The sequence below is a fragment of the Dermacentor albipictus genome, chromosome 1 (assembly GCF_038994185.2).
Source record: "Dermacentor albipictus isolate Rhodes 1998 colony chromosome 1, USDA_Dalb.pri_finalv2, whole genome shotgun sequence".
Taxonomy (NCBI): Eukaryota; Metazoa; Arthropoda; class Arachnida; order Ixodida; family Ixodidae; genus Dermacentor; species Dermacentor albipictus.
Genome location: NC_091821.1, coordinates 325,757,927 through 325,782,200, shown reverse-complemented (window position 1 = coordinate 325,782,200; position 24,274 = coordinate 325,757,927). Strand labels below are relative to the sequence as shown.

The 24,274-nt window shown below is 44.3% G+C and overlaps 2 protein-coding genes across 12 annotated transcripts in view; both read right to left on the bottom strand.

Moving 5' to 3' along the window:
* Positions 1 to 4,540, bottom strand: part of LOC135909193 (arylsulfatase B-like) — a 65,701-nt gene extending 61,161 nt beyond the window's left edge. The window contains exons 1-2 of one of the 2 annotated variants that reach the window (XM_065441032.1): positions 4,512 to 4,540; positions 3,628 to 3,738 (exon numbers count right to left, since the gene is read on the bottom strand). In XM_065441032.1, coding sequence (XP_065297104.1) covers positions 3,628 to 3,732 — 105 coding nt within the window. In that variant the 5' untranslated portion in view covers positions 3,733 to 3,738; positions 4,512 to 4,540. The other variant, XM_065441022.1, reaches the window with a different exon arrangement.
* A 6,470-nt stretch (positions 4,541 to 11,010) lies between these two features.
* Positions 11,011 to 24,274, bottom strand: part of LOC135910189 (uncharacterized) — a 328,772-nt gene continuing 315,508 nt past the window's right edge. For all 10 annotated transcript variants that reach the window (XM_070531648.1, XM_070531652.1, XM_070531644.1 and 7 more), the window contains 6 exons: positions 23,102 to 23,192; positions 22,088 to 22,315; positions 15,651 to 15,719; positions 14,456 to 14,658; positions 12,701 to 12,779; positions 11,011 to 11,757 (listed from right to left, as the gene is read on the bottom strand). In XM_070531648.1, coding sequence (XP_070387749.1) covers positions 11,722 to 11,757; positions 12,701 to 12,779; positions 14,456 to 14,658; positions 15,651 to 15,719; positions 22,088 to 22,315; positions 23,102 to 23,192 — 706 coding nt within the window. In that variant the 3' untranslated portion in view covers positions 11,011 to 11,721. The remainder of the gene's footprint in view (positions 11,758 to 12,700; positions 12,780 to 14,455; positions 14,659 to 15,650; positions 15,720 to 22,087; positions 22,316 to 23,101; positions 23,193 to 24,274) is intronic.

The window sequence follows — 24,274 nt, the reverse complement described above, 5'->3', positions numbered from 1 at the left end:
ACTTAGCCAAGCGTCTCAACACGCTCGCTTGCCCGCAAGGAGTTCATAACTCGAAGCACCGCTCAGCGGCGTTCAATCGTACGCTAATCCTTTCGCATTCACGACTCATAAGAAGTACTTAGGTGTTCTCAGATTTATTCATTTCTGCAGCAGCTAAATACAGATTGATACAAGCGGGACTTTGAAATCCAACACGCTGTGCTTGGCTCATGCTGGCCACAAAGCTAAGTTTATATCCTTTCATTGACGCCTTTCTCATTTGCTTGTAGAAGATTGCTAAGATTGTTTAATTTCACCCAATGCTTATAAACTTATGTTTAGAAAAACTTATATTTTCATTACGGTTGTGCCGCTTGCCACCGGTGATTACCCCAGCTTGCAAAAACGTAAGTTGACCAGAGCAAGATCTCTCCAGCTAGCCCGCAACCTTGCTAACAGTGGGTGTTATTTTGCTGTTGGTACTCAGCGGTGTTGGAAGTACTGAATGCGCATCGTAATTATACTTTCTAGGATAGAAATATTTTGTAAACTTTCGCTAGTAATATAGGCATTGTACAGTTACATTATTCTAAATACGGAGCCGATATATGGATCTTATCCCCTCGCATTGTCATATACACTTTTCTTTTACACTTAATGACGCTTAGCTTTTACCGCGCCATCACTGTTACGATGCTTTTTTCAATTGACTCAACGCTTTGATTTAGTTCTTACCGAAAAAACTCTAACGGTATTGGCCTCTTACTGCGACAAGCCTGCCATGATTAGATGTACTTGATGTGAGTAGCACATTCTCGAAGTGTCGCAGTGACTGCCGTTTTGTCCAGAAGGCACAATGACGCACTTAAAGAATGGCTTATTGTTAGCGTGATCGGTGGATGTGACGTACATGACATAGCTACATACATCAATACATGACAATACATCATGCTTACTCGAGCCAAATTAATATAACCGTTCTTTTTATTGTAGTGCGCACATGAAAAAGGAAGGCCGATCGTCTGTTAATGAGGTTTTCTAAGATTTTGGAAAATGCTAACACCGCCGATGACGGCTGATAGTTCGATAGCTTCTTCGTGCGCACTTTCCTCTTGTAAACCGAAGTCGTCATCGCGATAGTTAGCTGTTTTGTGAATATGCCATTCGCATGACATTTCGTTGACATATTAAGAACACATGAAAGAGCACCCGATAAGGCCAGACACTAGCTTTAACTCAGGGAAGTACGTCTAGTGAATGACTTGTGAGGGATAATTTTTTTGTTTAATAAATGTTTGTTTGAAAACGCGAACGCAAAACGCGAATGCAAAGCGCGTGCGCAGTACCACTATGATCAATGAATCCGCTAAGGAGTTTCAAAGCGCGTTTTCTATGAATAGAGATCAGTGAATGCTTAAGTAGAAGACGGTGTGCGAATATCTAGCATGGTCACAAAGAGCCACAGGGACCATCTGAATTGGGACATTCTTTTTTGTGGATAAATATATCTATACTATCCTATATCTATCGCTGCCAACAGGAACGAATCTCGAAGGAAGCGAAAAGTCTGATACCGCATTGGTGTCGTAATATATTGTCACTGCTATGGCTTTAAAGGGAGATATACAAGCTCTACACTTAGATCTTTTCACATAGCAATCAAAGAGCAATTTTCTTGAACGCATATCACTAATGACTAGCTGGCGCCGTTCAGGCGCTGCCTTTTGTTGTTTTCCCAAACATTCCTCCACGCATGCATTAAAGTTTACAAAGCGACCAAAATAGATCTGTAGTTCATTACTTTGCAAACAGTTGCTTATCTCAGGGCGATTATTCCAGATGGTTTCATTAGTGGATAAACTTAGTGCTGCATACAAAAACATAAGCAGTGCCAGTAAACAAATAAAAAAATAACTGGTGAGCTTCGCTTGCTATTATTTATGTTGCATCGGTGAACAGCAGTTAAAAAAGACTATCGATAATCTAAGCTCGTCGAGGCAGAGAAAACAGCGTACTAGCATACTGTCACATTGCATTCCTAAGCGCGATTATTCAGATGGCCTCATTAGAGGCCAACGTCTCTATACAGACAAAGAAATAATTACAGATCCTTGCTTGCTATTATTTACGTTGCATCAGCAAACGCCAGCTAACTAATACTATCGATAACCTAAGCTCATGGAGGTGCGGAAAACAGTGTACTAGCAAACAAAAAGATTGCATTCCTCAGCGCGAATATTCCAGATGGCCTCATTAGTGGCTAAATTTAGTGGTATATGCAGACAAGGAAGTAAGTACTTAGCGTTGCGTACTATTGCTTATACTTTATCAGTGGGCACCAGTTAACTCAGACTGCCGATAACCTAAACTCACGGAGGCGGGGAAACAATTTATTTCTAAGGCATCATGATGATGCTCCTTAATGAGCGTTACTCAAAATGGTGCTGAAATAGTGTTCTGTCTGCGGAAAATTATAATTTATCGTATCATAAGTTATTAAGTCTGTCCTGCGCTGTAATGTATATACATTAATGAAGTTTTGGGTCGGGGCAGAAGCAGGTAAATAAGGACCTTCAAGTGCCGTCATATCCAGACACTTAATATAGGATGAAAGAGCCTAGCGGAGTATTATTCTTTCTTGCAGAAAAATTTCGAGCGTAGGTACTGGAAGGTAGTAATCATCACGCAGGAGCGCGTTGAGGGGGCATGTTGCTAATGATCACTCGCCGCTAACAAAAAACGATAGCCAACTTAGTTTGTTAGAGTTTGCCTGAACTTACACCCCTCCATCCCTATGATTATTAAGTTACGGTTTTGTATATGTATAGCTACTGAAATTACATGCTTGGCTACTAGAACGTTGTCTTGGTGGACTTAACATTTCCAGGAATATTTCTGCATTCTGCTGAACTGTCTACACAAAGAGCAGAAAAGAAAATGGTAATTAACCAGGCTCTCACAGCGCCATCTGTAGTTCGACGTCGGGCTCTTTTTTTTCGTGGCGAGCAAAACATTGCGAATTCCTGCATCAGTCAGCGATTATTGCTTATAGGAGAAAATAGGTTACTGCAGTCGTATCGTTCCGCGGCACAAACTAGATGCATAATTTCGCCCCTTAATATAACATTTATTCAGTAAAAACTAGGGAAATGCGATGTTGTAACCTAACCACTCAAAATCAATGACGCAAACTCTAGTCATCAATTGCAGTCCTAATTACCACCAGTCTACACGGGAATGCCTATTCTTGATGGAGGGAATTCACAGCCTTTCGCTCGTAGGTGTTTGCCTCTGGCAGGTCACTTTTGCGAACATTATGCCGAACAACGGAATTGACTAGAATGATCTTTTATGAACAATTCTAATGTAAAAGCACTTTGTGAATACGGGCCTAGAGGTTGCTAGAGCGAAGCAGTACAAGCGTCCTTGTGATAAGCTGACATCAGAGCAAAAACCTATATCTTAGAAACACATTACAACCAGACACGCGGACAAGAAAAGCGTGACTGTCCGGTCGCATCTTTCTTGTGCGTGTATCTGCACTGTAAGTGCCAACTCGCCTGAATGCGAGTTCTGCTAAAATCCCACGGACACGCGCAGGTAATTGTTGTCATCGACGTGCGCTGCATCCACGCACGCGTTGCTTACCAGATCGTCAGCGAGAATCATCACAATGTTGGGCGGCTGCGCTGCTCGTGTCAAGGGCAGCAGGAGCGCTATGCAGGCGGTCCACCACTGTAGCCTGCGGGGCATGGTTGGCTGCCGGTAGCGAGACGCGAACCGAGGCACACGGTATCCGTGACAAGACCCTTTACCTTGCCCTGTCACTGTTACTCATATTCAATAACATTTAGCATGTTTCTTTACTAGTTAAGGGGTTGTGAGGAATCATCTGAAATTGTTCACGAAAATCACTTCTCAAAAAGATGCAAGATGCCGATGTCAGAAGCAATAAACATTGTTCCTTATTCTGAGTAGCACTACCGTCCTGCGCGTAAACATTGTAATAGTGCAAACCACGAACAAGGAAATCATCCCGTCAAGCCGGCGCGTACGCTACGGTTGAAACACTTGTGTCCGAGATGAATTCAATAAGCCTGCTCAAGTCTTCAATTCTTCTTTTATAGGTTGGCTAAATATAGCTAGATAACACGGGAAATGACTATACGTAAGAAACTATCTTCAACCGTTATTTCTACAGCGCAAAGTACGAATAACTATAGTGAAGACAGAGAAACGACAGGACCTCGACGTAGTCTTCGTGTTATGCGGGGAAAAATAGGAAGGAACACCAACTGAACAAGTTTACCATTCTGGCAAGGTTTGACTATTTGCAGGCTTCCCCCTGCAGCCGAAGTCCCAGTCGCCTCTCGCTTTTAGATGCTTTTACTTGAGGAAAATCAAGGTTATCCAGCAGCGGCACGTTACTTGTTACGAAGTACTAAGCTGACATCGATCATGTTAGCCGGGATATTGCTGGAAACATCGAGCAAAAGAGTCGAGTTTCTGTGGAAGCCAGTATATTAACGTACCTTCAGTCGCACCTGCCGCTTTCTTCTTCTTCTATCTTCTTTTTTTACCCTTCATGGTCAAATTCATTAAAGGAACACTAAATTTAAGGCAAACATTGAGTCAAGCTAATGTGACAGATTAGTGCTCGAGAATCGCTAAGGCGTCAATATTATCGCAAAAAAGGCTTAATAATCGAGAAAGTAAGGTAAATGCAAAACATGATTAGAGGCTCCCCCGGGGCATTCAAGTACTTGCCCGATGACGAAAGCACTCAATCAAATTCTGTCACTGGTACTCAACGATTCGTTGCAAAAAAACATACTTGTGTTCTATTATAAGATGAAATAAAATGATACTTGTGCATTTCAATTTCATTTGTAGAAAAAAGAACTAATCGAAATTAAACTTAACGACGACGCGGGCGGTAAAGATTTCGTTCCCGCTCGACTTCGCGCTTCCCGCGCTTTCGGGTTTCATTAGTTTCGTTATCGCATAGTGCTGCGCTGGTTTTGTTGGCTTGCGAAACTCGCACAAACTGCAAGTAACAGAGTATTCATCTTCCATGTGATGTCGCGGGATGCCCGAACGGCCTACACCACTTGACCAAAAAGCAGCTGCAGTGTCCATTTCACCACTCTGGATTGATGTTATGAGCGTCCCCTTTGGAATGAGGTGGTGGGTTGCGCCACCTAGCTCTTGCTATTATACTGCCTAATGCCCTACCTAGGTTAAAAAAAGAAAAAAAAGAGAAAAAGTTCATGATGAATTCCCATAACCAAATTTTCTGACCCCCTTTTGTGAACTTTGTTTTTGTATGTCTCCGTTTTTTGTCGTTTCCCTACTTTTCTTCCGCCAGTCTTCCAATCGCCTCTTACTAGTCTCTATTGCGGACATGTTTACCTTCCCCCTGCTCTCGCTGAATCCAAGGACCCCAAGGAGGCTAGTGGTGCCTAAATCGACCGCTGGGCAGATATCTTCACATTCTAAGAAAACATGCTCCATTGTTTCCTTAGCTTTACCGCAGCAAGCACATGCTTCTTCTGCCTTCTTATATCTCTTTTTATAGGCGCGTGTTTTCAGATAGCCTGATATCGCTTCGAAAAGTAATGAGCTTACCTTAGAGATGGTTTGCCATAGATAGTTTATTTCCTGATTTTGTTTTTTCCTCTTAAGTAGTTACGCATGCAAGGTTTTCGTGTGTATATATATATATATATATATATATATATATATATATATATATATATATATATATATATATATATATATATATATATCATTTTGTACGGCACTTTGAATTTCTATTGGTACTTAATTTATTTCGTCCACTCTTGTACACTAGATCTACACTTCCGTTCAGATTCATTCAACCTGATGGTGATCTTAATAATCACAAACGGTGCCATGGTTACCAAGGCCTAAACTACAGTTTTAATAATAATCTAACTGCAGCGAACTACAGCTGAACTACCGCATATAAAAGAAAAAGAAGAGGAGCATTTCTTAGAGTGGGGAAAACTACATCTCTGTAGATTTAAATGAGGAAAATACGTACGACCTTTATGCAGACCTCCAGATTTCCTCCGGCATCGTTGTTATAAGTTTGGTTTCAAAATTGTTTTGTAATTGCAATATTCCTAGAGGGTAAATTTCGCGCGATCTCCTTATTACCACTGGTGGCTTGTGGGTTCCCGGATTGTTGGCTGAAGCGCATCTTTATCTCAATCTTTGATCTTCCACTTTATGCAGGCTCAGGTGCATGTTCAGTTCCGCCGCTCTCGCATGGGCTGGTCGACCCCTTCTACACTACTCTAAACAAGCCACTTTGTCTGCCATATGCTGCAATGCCTTTATTATCAATAAATGTTTATTTGATTTGATGTAGGGGCCGCGAAAGCCATATTCAGCAGGTTTAAAAGAAAGGTTATCCTAGCTGCGGAGAGCACGGGACACTGCGCCGCAGGGCGGGATCTTGGCGTTAATGAGGGCAGCATGCGGTATTCCAAGTGCGCTCGACGACCACTTTCTGTGGGGGAGACACCATTGAAAAGAGACTCTGTTTCGATAGTGCAACCGACGAGGAAGGGAACGACTAAAGCGTCAATGCATTTATCACGCTAGATAATTTTATAAAATTTTGTCTGTTTCAAGATTCTCCAGTACTGCCAATTTGAGTAATAGACTTTAAACATTTGGTTTTCCCATAGGACAATCAATGGTGCCTTACACGTAAAACGGAAATCTCCTCACAAAATGGCACTGTCGTATTGTGATGTGACTACGTGCATGAGCGCTCGAGATAGCAGTGCCATTAAACAGTCCCCGCGGGAAGGAACGCGGTTCAACTGAGGCTCGCCGCTCAGAGCAGCGCGTAGATCGCCGAGATCTGCTTTGTCATAGAAAGAACACGTATGCTGCTGAAGTCACTGCTCGGCTCAGTAACAAATGAAGAGCTCACTCTTCCATAGTGACTGTTTGATGACGCTGCTATTCAGTGCGGGCGGGTGCGTCAGATAAATACGTTTAATTAACGAATTGCATGTCAAGGATTAAAAGTATACTGGCGGAAGCGCGTTTACTCCGAACAACATGCACATTGTCTTGCTCACTCAGTATGATCCGTCTCTTTCTTAAGTATCGGTGCACGATAGCTGTTAAAGCCTTATAAGTGCCATGTGCCAAACGAGGCCAGTTTGCGTAGTTCGCAAAGGGCACTAACACAAAAGCGGCTCTTGGCGGAATCTCGCTTACTCCGAACAACATGCGTATTGTCTTGTTCACTCAGTATGATCCGTCTCTTTCTTAGAGATCGGTGCACGATAGCAGTTAAAGCCTTATAAGTGCCATGTGCCAACCGAGGCCAATTTGTGTAGTTCGCAAAGGGCACTAACACAAAAGCGGCTTCAGTTACGTTCGAGTCTGTTATGGTTTCTGTGCCGTTTTTCCCATAGTAAGCGCATATTTTAGTAAGGCTTGCTCGCTGCGACGATTCTAAGTTTGTTGACCGAGCGGCTGACATCGCACATCGCGTTTCATTTCATTACTTGGGAGTTGCTCGGCTGAGAATAAAGCAGATTAGATTATCAATTATTAATCCGGGACCTGCAACCTGAATTGAACAACACACAGGCTGTTCCGAATCGAGATGTTTTCCTTCAGTTCTCATTGGTGGAAAAGATCAGGCTTTAAGTCTGTGCTGCCGATTTATTTTCTTGCAACGTGGAACTTTGCTGTCATTGCATTGGCTGCCTTAAGACAGCAGCAAGAAATGGCATGCACTTCGAACTTGTTGTGATATGATAGAAACAAGAAGAAAACAATTAAAAAGCACGAGAAGTCCCACTGAAAATTGTTTTGTGGTCAACTGCTTGTGACAATGTGTTCTCAAAAGGAACCCGTTCTTTCTATACCACGTTAAAGCTAACGGTGTACAACATATCTGGTTAATTCAGGAATTGCAGCACACGTTCATTCTAAGTGAACATTATCCGCAGTGTTCTTTAGGACGTTATCTGGAAATACGAGTTGGTATTAGAAAAAGCGTAATGAGCTTACAATTACCTTATTAAATCCTTTGAGATGACAGGATCTTGGGGCAGTAAGTGTACGTATAAGCATGTCTAAAAGATTGGAGAACTGAACTCTTCAGAGCAGCGTCGAATCGCCATTCTGCCTCATGGTCCGCTTTCTTGGGTTGCCATGGTTGTATGTGGGAACACCGGGTGTTAAAGGACTATGCTATATAAAAAAGAACATTTCAACACAGCCGCAAAGCCATGCGAATAATTCGGCAATTAGCTATTGCATTGATGCAGACCAAGTGTGACATTTGCATATGGCGATTGTGCCCATTTCTAGTTTTGCCTAGCGGTTAAACGGGGCATGACGCACAGCTATACGACAGTGCTAAAGCTCGAGCAACAAACGCTGACAGCATCTGAATATGCCACTCCACTGTTTAAGGGCTGTAAGACAAGAGAAAAAACAGCAAAATCTCTTATAGGGCTTAATCAGGTAGTCCCAAGAACATTATTTTCGATAATAAAAAGTTGTAGTGTTCCCTTTATTTCATTCAGATGAAAATAAATGCAGGACGTGTTGGCCCTTTGCTCGCGACAGCTAGTCCTTTAACTGATTATTACGCAATAAAACATAAAAAGTATATAAAGAACTCATTTTTTTGGATTAGCTCATACTGAAATAAAACAGATAATGATGCGATCCTAATGGTTGAATTCTCGCACGAAACTTTTAGTACAAATGCAATCCGCGAATCGCAGACGCGCATATTTACGAATGAGGCACCCACAATTGCACAGAGTGTCGTGGAGTCAATGGACACGGCACATATGTCAGTATGTTCAAGGAGGAAGCATTGACGTTCTCTCATTGTTTTGCTATGCACTACTTTTGAAAGTCATGAGCCTAACACCTTCGCAAATAAGAAAAGTCAGTGTCAGTCAAGTAACTGGAGTTGTTTGAGGCGCTGTCTATCTGTATCGTACTTTGAACAGCCTAAGAGTAGGTGGTATACATCCTCGTCGTCGTTGCCACAACAACGCAATGCCAGGACACACACCTAATTCGAACTAAACAAGTGCTTGGCGAAAGCAATTCAGAGGTTCAGGTGATGTAAGAGGTTGTCAATACCTCGTGAGAGCTGACGATCCAGTTGGTAATCAAGATGTTGGTCAACTGTATGCAACATTGATTCCGTTGTGTTTTCTGTGAACCAGTTCGACACACGCAGCTCTCTCTTAAGGCCTCGTAAGATGCGGTGTTTGTCTCATTGGAACATGAGGCCAAGACGGGTTTCCGAGCTGTCAAGAGCTGCGTTTGGCAACACGTCCGACATTTCATTTCATGGATCAAATGACTTATAACCTATTGATGGCCACATGCTGTTTTAACACTGCGCCTTGAGTGAGTTCTAACAGGAAAGTGTAGGTCACATTTGGGTATGCTCGCCATATAGTGGTATTTTCCATAGAAGAGCCGCTAAAGCACTTCAGATACCGAGCCATCTTCGTGGTGTCTGATAGTTCGGTAAAGCCGATGACCAGTAAACTGGCTACGATCTCCGATCTGTTGTCGACAACAAGAGATATCCAATCCGGCATGCATATTTTTCTCGTAACTCTGTGATGTCGAACGATGATGTTGAGCTTTCTGTGGATGGTGACGGAGCTGTCATTATGAAACTTTGGCCTCTGTCCAACCAATGGAGTTACAAGTATGAAGTCCTGTAATATGTCAAACCGATGATGTGACGCAACTGTATTGCTGCGACTTTTCGGACCAAATTTTTACTGTGAAGGCTTTGTATGGATATTCAGTTTGTTGGTTGTTCCAGAAGTCAGGGCGTGTGATTCAAATCCGCATGCCAGAACGTGCACGTTGCAAGCAGTGAAATGTATTGTGGTGGTACAAAATTTGTGCATTCTGGGACGACTCTGAGTGTGTAAAATGAGTTTTAGCAAGGACCAACTAGGCCAACAAGCAGTTCTGTTATAAAATGAGTGGTTGTGAACAGTGTCGGGTGACCAGCCGAAAATGTTAGTGACACACTTCCACGTTACTGATCCCGTTAAAGTGGGTTCTTGTGTTTCTGCTAGTGCAAGTTTGCTGTATTAATGTTGCCTGTGGAACTCCGACACGCGTGCAGGCACAGTGCTTCTAGCTGCTGGAGTGGGTCAAGTCTGGGATATTTTGTGAAGAACTTCTGCAGATTAGACAATGTTTTTGTCGAATAAATGCACAGTGGATGTGGAGTATTCACTATAGCCTATAATACTATTACGAATGATGTTTATTTACAAGGTGAAACGAGGTCCGAGATGGAAGCTACAGGCCAGGCCCAGCCGGCGCAGAGTACCCCGAGATCACGCGCGCACACTCTACTTCTTCTTTCTCTGCCTCAGTGGCGCAGTGCTGCGAGACTATGTTAAGAGAGCACTGACTAGCTAGAGCAGTTGGACTTGAAAGGAAACAGCACAACCTCTCATATAGGGCGCAGTCAGGAAGCCTTAAGAGCAGTATTGCCGATAAAATTGCCTTGTATTTATCCTTATTAAACGATGTATTAGCACATAAGTGATCAAAGATTCACCGCTGCTTAAGTGAACGCCCCTTTACAATTGTACCTCTAAATACATTGCACGTCGATGAATCCTTGGAACTGAGCGCAGTGTCGCGATTTGAAAAAAAAAACGTGAATAAATGGTGGTATAATTTGTAGCACGATGCGAATCCATATATGATAATGCGCGCATGATGCAGGTTCCGCCTTTATTTATGCTATTTCAAATGCGTTTTTGCTCATATTCTTGTTATTTTTGTCACAAAATAGTGCAACGAAATTCGTTGAACAGCCAGCTTAGGTGACGTGTCGAAAGTGCAGAAACAACGCTACACTGGAATGATGTCCCAGACTCACAGGCAGCAAGAACGTTACAACTTACGTCGAGTTGAGTCGTCCTGAAGGAGCTGTTTCTTATTGAAGAAAAGTCACAACAGGAATTGCGATCACATTTTAATATGACTACAAATTTGTAACATCTAACACGAAGTTTCATTGTGGACCTGAGATCATATTGTCATCTTTCATTCTACAGCTTGCAAAGTACTGGGAAATTACAGATGCAATAAATAAGAACTGCGAAACAAAGTGCCCAAGAGGAAGGAAGATCTGTGCTTATTACGATCCCTAACTCCTCTGCTCAGTTCACGCTCACTGCAAGAACGGCTGTTTATATTAAACAATATTTTTCTTTAATGTCATTTTCAAAAGCAAGATACTCTCATGTGCGCAGGCAAGACGGTTAAAGCCCTTCAAGATGTATTCATGAGACAAATGCGTCAGTCCTAAATGTGAAGGAAAAGGAGGATTTTGAATGTTACAAGTGAGCACTAAAATCATGCACCTCATTCACTGAGGTAGACACATAGCGCACCTCGAAGTGGCAAAAGTGAAAAGTGGCAAAGGCCTCGCCGGGTGCGATGCTCTACGTTGAATGCATCAATATAGCGTCAACTTCATTTTTTCCTTAATGGCGTTATCTGACTGGCCGCAGTGTGGTCGCGATGATGTCCAAGATGGAAGAGTTTCGCCATGTGCACATTAGCATTTGATGGTTTTCGTAGCTTGTTTTTGAAATACAGCACTCTGGCTGCTCTTCTGCATGATGCACCCATTACAATGTAGCTTGCGCCGCTATGGTGCACCGTTCTTCAGGGCGATATTTCCTTTTTCAGCTTGGCAATCACCTGAAAGGAATCAACACGTTAACAACTAAATGGCCACTATTTCATCCTTGAACACCTTGCTGCATAATAGGAAAGGCAACTTCTCATTTTGTCTTGACATTTCCGGCAGTATTATCAAAATTACACAAACGAATGCGTACATGTTTCGATGCCGAGTTTTGCAGAATAATAAAATTAACAAAAGTAATATGATATTTAAGGTAACTTATAGGAACATACCAACGCCCATCGCAATAATTCATTTCCTCTGGCAAATTTCGACCCTTAGCAAAAAAACAATTTTGCCTTACATATTGTATTGTCTACATGCCCTAAATTTTTAGCATCAACGATTGTGTGAGCTCCTTAGCACTCATCTGTGACCGAAAAAAAATGCTTCGATATCTTGTTTGGATATATTTCAAAATAAGATGTAAAATAATTAATTTTATCAAACCGGTGCGAGTGCTGCCGTGGACTCTTATGTTCGATGATATTTATTATTTATTTATTTCAAAGTACCTTACAGGCCCCAAGGGGAGCATAGAGTAAGGGGGGCGTCCTTGAACAAATGACAAGGGAAAACAGATATGCGAGTGCTAAAAATGTTTAGAATGATCACGTGCTTGCAAAACAGTGTTACAAATAAAAACGCTAAATCGATACAAAAAGTTGTTGGGAAGGGAATGAAAAGTGGTGGTTGTGCCACAACATAGGCAAGGGAACCGAGACGTTGAACATTTAGGAGCCAGGTCTAAGAGCCGTGTATGCCACGTTGGTTGATGCTATGTTCAGCAGTCTACACGTAGGCTGATGGAGAAGAGTAGCGAGGGAGAAATTATAAGGACTTGTGCAGAAGAGCAACATCATCTACATTGCATTTATATAGCTCAGAATTGACTGAAGATAATTGACAAAAGGTCATTCTCAAACTGCAACAGCGCCCGCCACAAAAAGTACTCACAGATTTAAGCTTGGCGATTTCTTTCGTTTCAGATGCCCTTACGACGTCGTTAGTGATTTGTCTGACGCGCGTAGCGTATCTGCAAAGAAACAAAATCAAATGTAAACGAGCCGTTGGATACACACGACAAGCAAGTGCATAGGACCGACCACTGTTCCCTTCTCCGAGACAGCAGCTTCACTGTTCAGAAACGGAAAAAGCCAGGCTTTGCTCGGCTATGCTAATTGGCATATCGGTTTACGTCACTTTTTGCGGGCACAGTAAAATCGCATATTGTCCGCGTTCTCGATTAGCTCTACGGCGGCGTTGATCAGCCGAACTGTGGCAACGCTGTAAATAAGCAGCACCGAAACTAGACTGCACTTACACGCACTAAGCCCCCCTCCGTTAGACGTTTGTTTAAGCGGTGCACAGAAAAACTTTTGCAAGGACTCCTCGCTCAAATAGGCAAAGAAAGACCGTGACAACATAGCTGAGCCTTAACCATACACCGAAGGGCAAATTTTCTGAACCCACACACAGATTTGTGAAAATCGCTTTTGCCTTCCGTGTACATAGATGTAAATAGCTTCAGCGGTAAACTAATCATGCGTATAGTTTGCGTTGGCTACATGAACTAAACGCACGAAATCTTGCCATGCAGATTTTCACAGTGCTTACTACAGTGTGAAAAGGTGGTCGAGTAGGTGGCTGTAGTCTGCGCGAGGGTCCGCAGTAACTACTTAGCGAAAGCTGCTGGGTTCTAAATATCCGTTTTATAGAGCGTGAATGAAGCACGCGGCATGACCATTAGTGGTGTAACCGTGGCGTTGGCTTGTGCTTTGTCTTTCGCGAAAGCTGGCGAGTAAATGGCCGATCGAGATCTCTAGATAAGCGTGCTTCACACTATATTGCTCTGGAATCACGGAGATTGGCTGTCCAAGAATGTACTGTCAGAATGCTCTATTTTCTTTTTGCGTTGCGCTGCCATAGGAGTTGTCCGTATGTAGTGATTATGTTGCTTATTTTGGGATACGTTGCGCAGTTTCACAAAGTAGATAGGGTGGCGCCAGCTTTACGTGAAGATATTGGCTGCTCGGCAGCGTTCACCACCAGCAGGATTCTTTGCATATTTTATCTTCGTGGTTGAGTGACGAACAATCGACCATATGATAGCCGTCATAGGCTGTCGTAATATGCCACAACTTAACAGGCTGACCTCTAGACATCTGGCACAGGATAATGTTGCTTAAATTTTATTTTCGTAGGTACAACGGAAAACTTCATTGATAGTCTTAAAATATCCGAAAACGCATGTGGGAACTCAAGAATAATAACGTTATTATTTCTTTTATTAATCATTTGAGATTCAGAAAAAAGAGCTACAAAGCTCGGCTTACAACGTGCCGAAAATAGCTTTTCAAAATGATGTTGGAGCCGATGACAAAAAAAAAAAGTTTCTTTCAGCAAGGATTGTGTGCGGATAAATTACAGGCAAAAAAAAGCAGAAAAAAAAGAGGAATAAGCTTTTCCTTTTTTATCCAGCAATGTTGTTTTGCTTTCGCATTCTACCCTACGCTCCACGCACTATAGGTCGAAAGATTTTTACTAGCCCTGCTGTCGGTCTTGAGGTTCGCCTAATTTTTGCTAACATTTTTTGCTAATTCGAAATTGGGAAACAATGCACAGGGCCTGCACCACCATCGCCACATACTGAAGAAGGTTGCGGTATAAACGGCAAGGTTCGTATATACGCCAAAACAAGGTCATTCGTACACCAGCGAGTTGACGGTCTCCTCGACGTGCTCGCTACTGGGTGAGACATTGACGAACATGAGCGTTTTGGCGGTGCCGCCCAGGGAGTCCTGCATTAGCATGGTCAGCTTGTTGTTGCGGTACGGCACGTGCGACTGCTGCGTCACCAAGGCCTGGATCACGTCTCCGAGCGCTGAGAGCGACTTGTTGATGCTGTTTGTCTCCTGCAAATGCAGAAAGGTCACTCGGCGGGTCAAGCTGGGTTTCGATACTTGGAGTACATTTGGGGTGCGATCTTGTACGCGTTCCAAAATAGAACGGAGGCGGTTCGTTCTTTACGTCACGAAATAGGCGGTATGTTCCGTTCCGTTCGTCCGATAGCAGACGACACGGAATGATTGACAGCAGATATCACGTCACAATTGACGTCGTGGCGTTCGGCACGGTTCAAATTGACGAATCGTATTTGGCTCGGTAGAACGAACCGCCTCCGTTCTATTTTGGAACGCGTACAAGATCGCACCCTTGGTGCCTCTAATCATTACCTCAGCAGTCAGCAGTTTTAGGAAATATCGCTGTAAAGGGATGAGATCAAGGTATGTGGAAAAGTGCAGATTAGATGGCAGACATCATTTTTTGACAGTGTGGTGTCACGGACTAACAAGCGAGCATGGTCTGTGGGTGTGAAAAGGTGGATGGTAGATGAATGTGTTGAGAAGGACCACCGCCGACTGCGCCTGATGATGCCCCTTCCTTCGCCTACCTGCTGCTAGTCGGAGAGCACAGCTGCACACATATTCCCCCTATAATAAACGTTCGAACGATGCGTGTGTTCCTGCATGGGTGTGAGCCCTGCTCACGAACCAGAAAAATGGTCAGAATTCGGCACAAACACAGCGCAACATTATATATATATATATATATATATATATATATATATATATATATATATATATATATATATATATATATATATATATATATGTATATCCTTCTAGCTCGTCGGTGTGATGTCATAGTCGACCGGTACTGAGACCCTAAGTAGAAACGGGACAATTAAGCGAGACAAAGCTGAGCTGCGTTCTAATGTGGCGTGCAGTTGTCGAAGAAAATCCATGTCGGCGTGTTCCCACCTTTCACTTTATATTACGGCGAAGTTCGAGTTCCCGCGCATCTGTATTCACTTTTTATTCAATATTACCACGCTCAGGCTTACCTTTATGTGCTGTCCTTCAAGGCCACTCTTTTCCAGTCTTTCACTGCCGGCAAGGTCAACGAGACTTAGCTGCAATATTGAGTCAGAAGAAAATTCGTGTTTAGGCGATATAACATGTGTGTGTATACACATATATGGTTGGGAGCAAAATATTCTATGGGGCTTTGATAAGCGTACCGATTTACTGGGCATTGTAGCCTTCGCATGCGGTTCACTGTCGTTCACATCGCAGAGTGTAAATTATTAGGCTTCGCTGCAATCTGCACCTGGGGCACTATAAAGTAAATTTATTCAAATTTGTATCTCTTTCATTTCCTTCGTTAGCACTTTGTGGTCGGCCATACATTTTTGCGGCCATGCCCACGTCACCAGTTTTAACGAAGCGTCACGAAAACCACGAAAACTCCCCACCTAAAGATAACTTGTGGACATTGATTATTCATAATCAGGCTAAAAAAAAACTTTTCATTCCGATTCTGTGCTTTTGTTCCCATTATCATTCTGCAATTTGTGAAAATGTTCTCGGGCTACGCCTAGTTCACCTGTTTGCCACGCGAAGCCACAAAACCGCGTAAATTCACGACAATAATGTGACGTGAACGCAATAAGGATGCATCTATATCGAACAATACAGGACTGGTTTTGGAATAGCCGGAGGCTGGCCCCATTCCGAAAAGAACAGAATATGGCTGTCCACTGATCATTTCAGCCATGTGTACTCGGAGCTGCTGGAGAGAATTTATTTGCGGATATTAAAAATGTTGCGTTTCCGACCCATTTCGGCGCATGTAAGACAGTGCTTTGCAAGATCCTCACTGAGCATCCGTTGTCATGGTATATTTCACGCCCCGTTGCACGCCTCCGCAAATGTCGACGGTCCACTGCAGACTATGCAAGGGCAAGTGGACCAATCGGTGACGCCGAAACCACTCTCCTCAGCCAATTATCTGCTTTTATTATGCTAGTTCGGCTCCACTGACACCCTCGTGTACGCACTCCTCGCCTCTGGTCAACCAATTAGATAAGGAAGCTCTATCGCGGTAGGCCCTTCCATTCGCTTGGAAAAAAAAAACCGAAAAAGTAATCTCCTAAAACGAGGAGAGCGTTTGACTGGGCTGTTGGAAGAACCTTGCGGGTAATCAGCCGTGCTTGCGTTGGCGGTTGTAAATTTGAGGTCAGGATCGACATTGGAATGTTAGAATGGAATAACTTTACATTATAGCTCCCCTGGTGTGTAACAGGCGATGGCAATGCACATAACGTTCTTGGTTACAAATTGACATTACGACATTGTTGTGTTCAAAACAAATTGACATAATTATTGCCTCAGAGAAGCACATAAATATACTACGTAAGAGATAGACAAAAAAAAACAGTGACAGTTCCCTGAAATGGACCCCACGCCCGCCCACTTAAACAGGAAGAACGAAAAGGAAACAAGAAGCGAAAGGCACTGCACAGCACAACACCTCCCACGCAGAAAGACAAGAAGCCCTACAGACCAGGGTAGAATACCGTAGCCGAAAATCATTTTACGAAGAACGCCTCTGTGAACCCCGTGTTCACATTAACCTTGATCACTTTACATGGCCAACAGCGCATATCACGGGACATGTGAACGAACAGGACAGATGCACTGAGGTAAGCTAAGTAGTCCAGTTTAGAACAAAAGATGGCTTCGCAACAAGGCGCTAAAGAACATAAAGTAATAAAGACCAAGCTGCTGAAACTTGCACAGCAAAACAAATAAAAAACTATTGAAAATCGGGATTTGTAAAAAGAACTCAAGGCGCCTCACTGCAGTATCACAAGCCGTGAACGTGGGTCTCGGCGCACATACTTGCCAGTAAGGTGACAGTGCCCACAGAAACAGTCTGTGTGTACGTGCATGTGTGTTTAGTTTTTTTTTAATCCTTCTCCCTCTCACCTATCGCTTCCCCTTTCCCCTGCCCCAGTACAGGGTAGCCAACCGGAGATAATCTCTGGTTAACCTCCCTGTCTTTCCTTTGCCTTTCTCTCTCTCTCTCTCTACGGCAAGTGATTCGGTATCGGGCAATGCAAGGCATCACTGGTCACCAAAACCATCACCAATATCCATGTTTCGAAGTGTGCATCGCACAGTTGTTCACCCCGCAGTGGCTCAGTGACTACAATATTCTGCTTCTAAGCACGACGATGATGGCTCAATCTCCGGCAGCATTCCTACGGGGGCAAAATGCAAAAGCGCACGGTACACTTAGACTTATCTGCACATGGTAAAAAAACCAGGTGGTCAAAATTATTCCGCTGCCCTTTACTACGGCATCTCCCAAAGTCACACTGTTCTTTTCGGATGTTAAAAATGAATGAACGAATGAAACATACGTTTTACTAGCGTCACTTGGCTTATGGTGGAAGACTGATTTCCTCTTTCCATCAATGCCGGCTCATTTCTGAAGACGTACTGGCAGATCACAGCACCACGGGAGAACAAGCATACGGCCCACTCCGCAAATGTTACAAAATGCAACGTGATCGCAGCGCGAGAGTGATGTGTTAGGCACTTCTGGTAGAGTAGTTGCAGTAGGAAGCACGCATAACACGTGGCGATATAAGTGCTACTTTGCACGCTTAGGCTTTAAGCGTGCACTACATCCTACACCATGCATGATCGATATTTGGGCATTACTGCCCAAATATCTAGTCTCTGTACCAATTGGTACAGAGATTATCACACGGTCCCTCACTGTTAAGCTAGGCGGCAGCGTCACTATGTCGACCTTTGTTGAGTGAACATAATGAAATGTTCACAGTGGCGGGCACACCTATGTAGATAAAACAAACAAGGCAGATCTCAGCTGGTTTCACAACCTCTCAGTCCTTGCCATTCGCGGAACAAGCCCCGCAAGTAGGTGGCCTGAAAACATTATTTTTGAATGCCCCCTTAGTCCCTCTTTTTCCATAACGTAGGGGTGATTCGACTCCACCTTCATTTCGACTTTTTCTCCCGGTCGCCCATTCCTCTGTACATGTGACCTTTTGTGGCATGTATGCTCCCGCTCAGAGATCAAAGCGGCTTCACTGTGGATGACTCGAGTACTCGTTACTTCACTCGAGAAGCCACAGAACACAAGCATTAAACTTGGGGATAGATGATACACGGAGACCGTAAAGCAGTATGAAAAATAAAGTATTGGAAGAGGTTGGTACGACTTGCTTACTATGCTGCCAGGTCATTTACTTGCAGAAGACACGATTTCATATTGTTCTATTTGCTTATTCGGCATCAAAGGCCGTTCTTGCTGCTTTTGAAGAGCGGCGACCAGTGCTTCTAAAAAGGGAGGTTCAAGGCTCCAGAGCTTTTCAGGACTGGCACTTATTTTGCCCTGACTCAATGCTCGTGGCACCGCTGATAAAATGCCGCATTTTATATTCTTACACTATGCCATCGCTGTAGTGACTTCTACAGACTCAGGGACTATTACGAAATGTAGAAGAGCGGAAAGAAAGGCAGCATAATAAAGAAATGGATGCGCATTCTGTTTGAGTTCAGAAGTACGTGTGACGATAGCCTCAAAGTTTATGAGGACGCCATCTTCTCTACATTTTTCCAGAGCATTAATAACAGAGGAGCGCTAAAATTGCGAAAAGCGAACGAATAAGTAAGCATACAGCAAGATTATTGAAAAACTATAGCCAAAAAGAAGCCTTGTAATAAAATAAATTAATATGCTATGGAGACCGAGAATCATTACTAAAACAAGATTGGGAGGTATCTAATGCTGTGCGGGACGAGTGGGAAATCTTTTTTTTTTATTTTGATGGTCCTTTGAAGGACATCCCAGAAGGAAACCACATCCCGTCAGTCCAGAAAGTATGCTCTATGCCTCCCTCTTCTTTACATGAAAAGCAGTTGACACTCCAGAGAACGAACAGTAGCCTCGCCTGCATCCACGTTTGGACCATTGAAGTACCGCTGTAAACCTTGATGAAGAAGGTCTTTACCCCATGAAGCATTGGCATGTTTTATGCGAAGCATATTACTAGAGCTCAACCCAGCTCCTCAGGCGCGGCGGTGTCACCTTCAATACCACGTGACACTGTGACGTCACGACAGAGGAGAAACGGGGCTCCAACTATATAATATAAGCAGCTGCGCTTGCCTCTGCTAGACACTCACGAGGTGAGATGCCTCCTGGAGACAGAGCAGCTCGTTGGAATGAGAAGCGAAGGTTGCAGCGTGCTACAGAGACTGTTTCTAGGTGGCTTTGCTAGGGCGCAGCGACTACGCGCCCCGCATCGGACGCGGTGAGCGTCGAGCAATGCAGCGTTCGGCACGACAACGAAATGTGCGGCTGAGCAAGCGCCGCACGCCTGAGCCGACGCCGACGACACCGGCTTTTCTGCGACACGAGCTCCTTAACGCTGTCGCGTTAAAATAAAGGCTAGTATGCTTTGCACCCTGGGCTTAACCTTAGCTAAGCAACAGCCATTTTTTACCTTCTTTAAGGCCACGAGCTCACGCATATTTCTGGTGGTCCAAAGCTAGCCAGCTATCTGATGCACTCAGCGCATTCGCTTTGTGAAACTTTGACGTATTCTTTTATTGCGAATGCTCGCACTTTAAGGCACCGTATTAGATTAGTTGATCAATCTGCGGGATCGGCCCATGTACCTCAGTACTCTACTCAGTACGCTCAGTACTGTACTCATGTACTCAGTACTTTACTCTAAGTACGCTACATAAAAACTGCGACGTTGTTCCGACTTTATGATCGCCGAAGGTAATTACGTTTTAGCGTTTCGTCGCCGCAGCCCAAATTCCATCGTCGTTTTAACATACACCACATGACACAGCCATAGGTATATGTATGATCTTATAACATGTAGTCGCTGACTACGTCACAATTCGTATTCATCTCGCTTACGCTCGTTCGCTACCAAAGTAAGAACCCCACAACCGCGATGTATACATTCGCGTCAGTGGTCGCCCTAGAAGCAATGCCTTTGCCGCCACACGATCGTCTTCAACGTGGCGGTCGTCGTGATGTTGTCGCCACACACACACGTATAAGCTCGCAACCATAGACACACAACTGCTTAATTTACACAAGCGCGTTGGTCCACCTGGTATCGCTTTGCAGAACCCCAAACAGCGCCGGTGCCAGACGCTCGCGCTGAATGGGTGCTACGTTATCGCGGATAGTTTACCGCCGGTCCCATTTTGTGCGCCACCGAGGTATACGACGCCTGCAACGCCACTGGCGGCGCTCATCGTGCATGCCTGCAGCGTTGTGAAGCGCTGTTGCATGCTCGCAGAGCTTTTCGTGCCTCGTTTGGCTATCTTCTGAACGATGACAAATGGTGCTCGGCGAGATTGCGTGAGTTCGGCGACGCCGACTATACTATACAGCTGACAATGCGTTATGAGTGCGAGACTGCGCGATACCTAAGCTAGAACACACTTAATGCTGCCTATAAATTTCTCCTGTTTGATAGCTCGATGAGCTTAGCAATCGCCCCTTATAGAAAGCGCTTTGGCTTCGTGACGCATTATGCTGTTGAGAGCCGTGCGAACCGCAGCAGTCACTGACCGCCGATTGCTGTTAGCATATTTACTACTCTGTGTGGACGCTAATTCTGAGGCTCAACCAACGAGAGGATGCCACGACGCATAATAGGCGTTACATAACAGGCACCTGGTAATGCAGATATTTCTTCTATGGGTTTATTTTTATATACAACCGCCTGTTGAGTGTTAAGCATAACAGTAATGTAAACGAGAAGACTTCGCTGTTTACGAATAAGTTCATCCAACGCGGCGGTATATGGATTATGTTGATAATGCGCATAAGTTATCAGCGGCGCATGGAGACGGCGAGTGCCAATAAGTAAATCTAAAGCATGCTGCAATCTCCTTCTGTCAGTCAGTGTTTTGTGGGCTGCTTAAAATGAAAGCATTCCCACTCGAGCGGTTTCCTCCGCGGCACAGCGCTTACGCAGTGAAGCTACGGCAGAGTTGATGCACAGTCCTGAAGCACCGCGCGCCACATTGCTTACTTGCGTCGTATTTCTACAGGACTCTACCAGCGCTTATAGTAGTACATGTGTGTGCGTGTGCGTGTGTGTATGCGCACACGTTTACTTACACACACACGGTGCGCGTACACACACAAACACACACACACACACACACACACACACGCTAACACACACGCAAACACACACACACACACACACACACACACACACACACACACACACACACACACACACACACACACAAACACACGCACGCACGCACGCGCACACACACACACACGCACGCGCACACACACACGCACGCACGCACACGCACACACACACACACACACACACACGCACGCACACGCACACACACGCACACACGCACAAACACACATGCGCGCACGCACGCAGGCGCGTTCTACATGACGTACCTTTCCCCTAAGAACGGCTCCATTCAGGCGGTTGGTGCTGGTGATCTCGACCGTAGCGACGAAGTGCGACCGCGAACTTTGGGCGTTCATGCGCGTGCAAGCGACGCGTCTGTTCCTCAGGGCGCGCGCGAAGCACTCGCACAGCTGCGCCGAGTTGGACACCTCCTCCGTCGTCACGCCAGGCACGAACGTGTGGCCGCTCGAGTCCTTGCGAACCTCGAGCTTTTCCTGCAACAGCGGGTGGTTGAAGAGAACTTTGTCAGCTGTTGAGCTCACGCTTTCTTTGGCTATATTTGCTGAGCCCAAGCGTTGCTTGGCTAAATAAGATAACCTCCAAGACCTGATCGACAGTTGCAGAGCAAAAGTTGACTCTGGAGCCCGCGTTTCGGCTAGGGGACTTAGAACATGGTGGAGGGGAGGGGGCAATCCTGCGACCTCTCTAGCGACTAGACTTGGACAATGGCATTCTTGAGAATATGCAAAGAGGCCATTACGTGCAGTGCGAATATTTTTTCAGGTCCCCTTGAGTCAATGACTGACAGGGTTGATGCATTTGAATTGTATTATTATTATTACTTACTTATTTAAGTATGTATTTAGGTATTTATTTATATTTACCTACTTATTATTTATTTATTCATTTATTTATCTTGTACTGAGTGTACATGCGTTCTAAGTTTATTCTTATAGACGTTTTTTTCAATCTTGTGCTTAAGCCATCATATCAATCATTAGTTTTTTTATGTTAATCAGCAATTCATTTCTCCAGCCCATGCATAAACGAAGTCGAGCAGCAGGAAGCGCCCTACCCGCATCCCCTAGCTAAGTTCACCTATCTTCGTCCAGATCATCACACGTCTCCTTCTCGAAACATGGCTCCAGAGACATATTTCTATCCACTCCTGTCGACTATTTCCATCCGCCATTTTCTTGTTAATTTCTGTTCTATAGGGACCTTAAGACAGGTTATTCAACCGAGATGGCGGCTGCTGTATCACAGCCCATAAGGTTTACCTCCGGATTGCTGTTCGCCTTGAGCAGGTCCACAAAACGCTCGTTGTAGAGTTCGACGAATGTCGCTGTCACCACAAACGACTGCTTCATTCTTCGTGTGTCCGGGTACATGCGAAAGAAGTAGTGCACCACTGTATTTTGTGGCTAGCTTATATAATCAGACTTATTTTTCTCAATTTGCTTAGGCTGACATTGTCATTGACAGGAATGCGCCATCGTGCACCAATATCACGTGAACTTACAAGAAAGCCGACCTGCGTATTTATCTCAATTTTGATTCTTAGAATCCGAACTGTGGTCACAGGCGGATCTTGCTCCACCTCGAAGCTGGCGGTAAACAAATTTCTTAATGTCGCAATAACAACTTTGTACACTAACAGCCACCGCAAGCACTGTTGCAAAACTGAGATGATACGAAAGGAACAAACGCACAAATAAACAAAGCTAGACCTATGTTCTTGTTTATGTGCAGAACTGGCAGGCATGAAGTTGCTGCAAAAAAGCGCATTACAAGCCTACTTATTTGCTCGCCAATACGAAAACAGTGGATATTGCCTTATTTCGCCCGAGGCAAGTAATAGAGAAACCAAATGCAAACAGCGTTCTTTAAAGCAAGTCAGCAATGTTATCCTGTATTGCTCCCGCGCGTTTGTATGCTTTGGTACTTTGAGCGCTTAGCCGCACTGCGCATTTTTCCATCCCCGGGGCGTTCCAAAAGCGTCCGAATCAGCACAAACACTTGTTCTCTGCTCCGAATGGTGTTGTTTCTGTCTGGTTGTTGATCACGCCATTGAGCAGACGTGAGCGTGGGCATTGTCGATATGCTTGCTGAGCTCTCTACGAGAGGGGAAAAGAAGCATCAACGCGTAGCACCGAGTAAACGCAGATGTCTGGAGAAACGAGTTTTTGCAGAAGAATACGGTACATATGCCGCCATGAATTGCGTAGGCGAATTCTAAAGATCGTTACGAGCGGCGATAAATGGCACAAGGCTCACGCAGCACGCCGTGCGGTGCCAATTTTGTTATATCCTGTGAAGTTCCAGCTGCAAAGAACCATTGCCATTGAAGGAAATAAGAAAGAAGTAGGTCAATTCAGTATTTTTTTTTCGTGTGCTTAGCTAGGCGCCAGGAGATGTGCCGCTCGAAGCACAAGCGAGAAGTGCAATTTTGT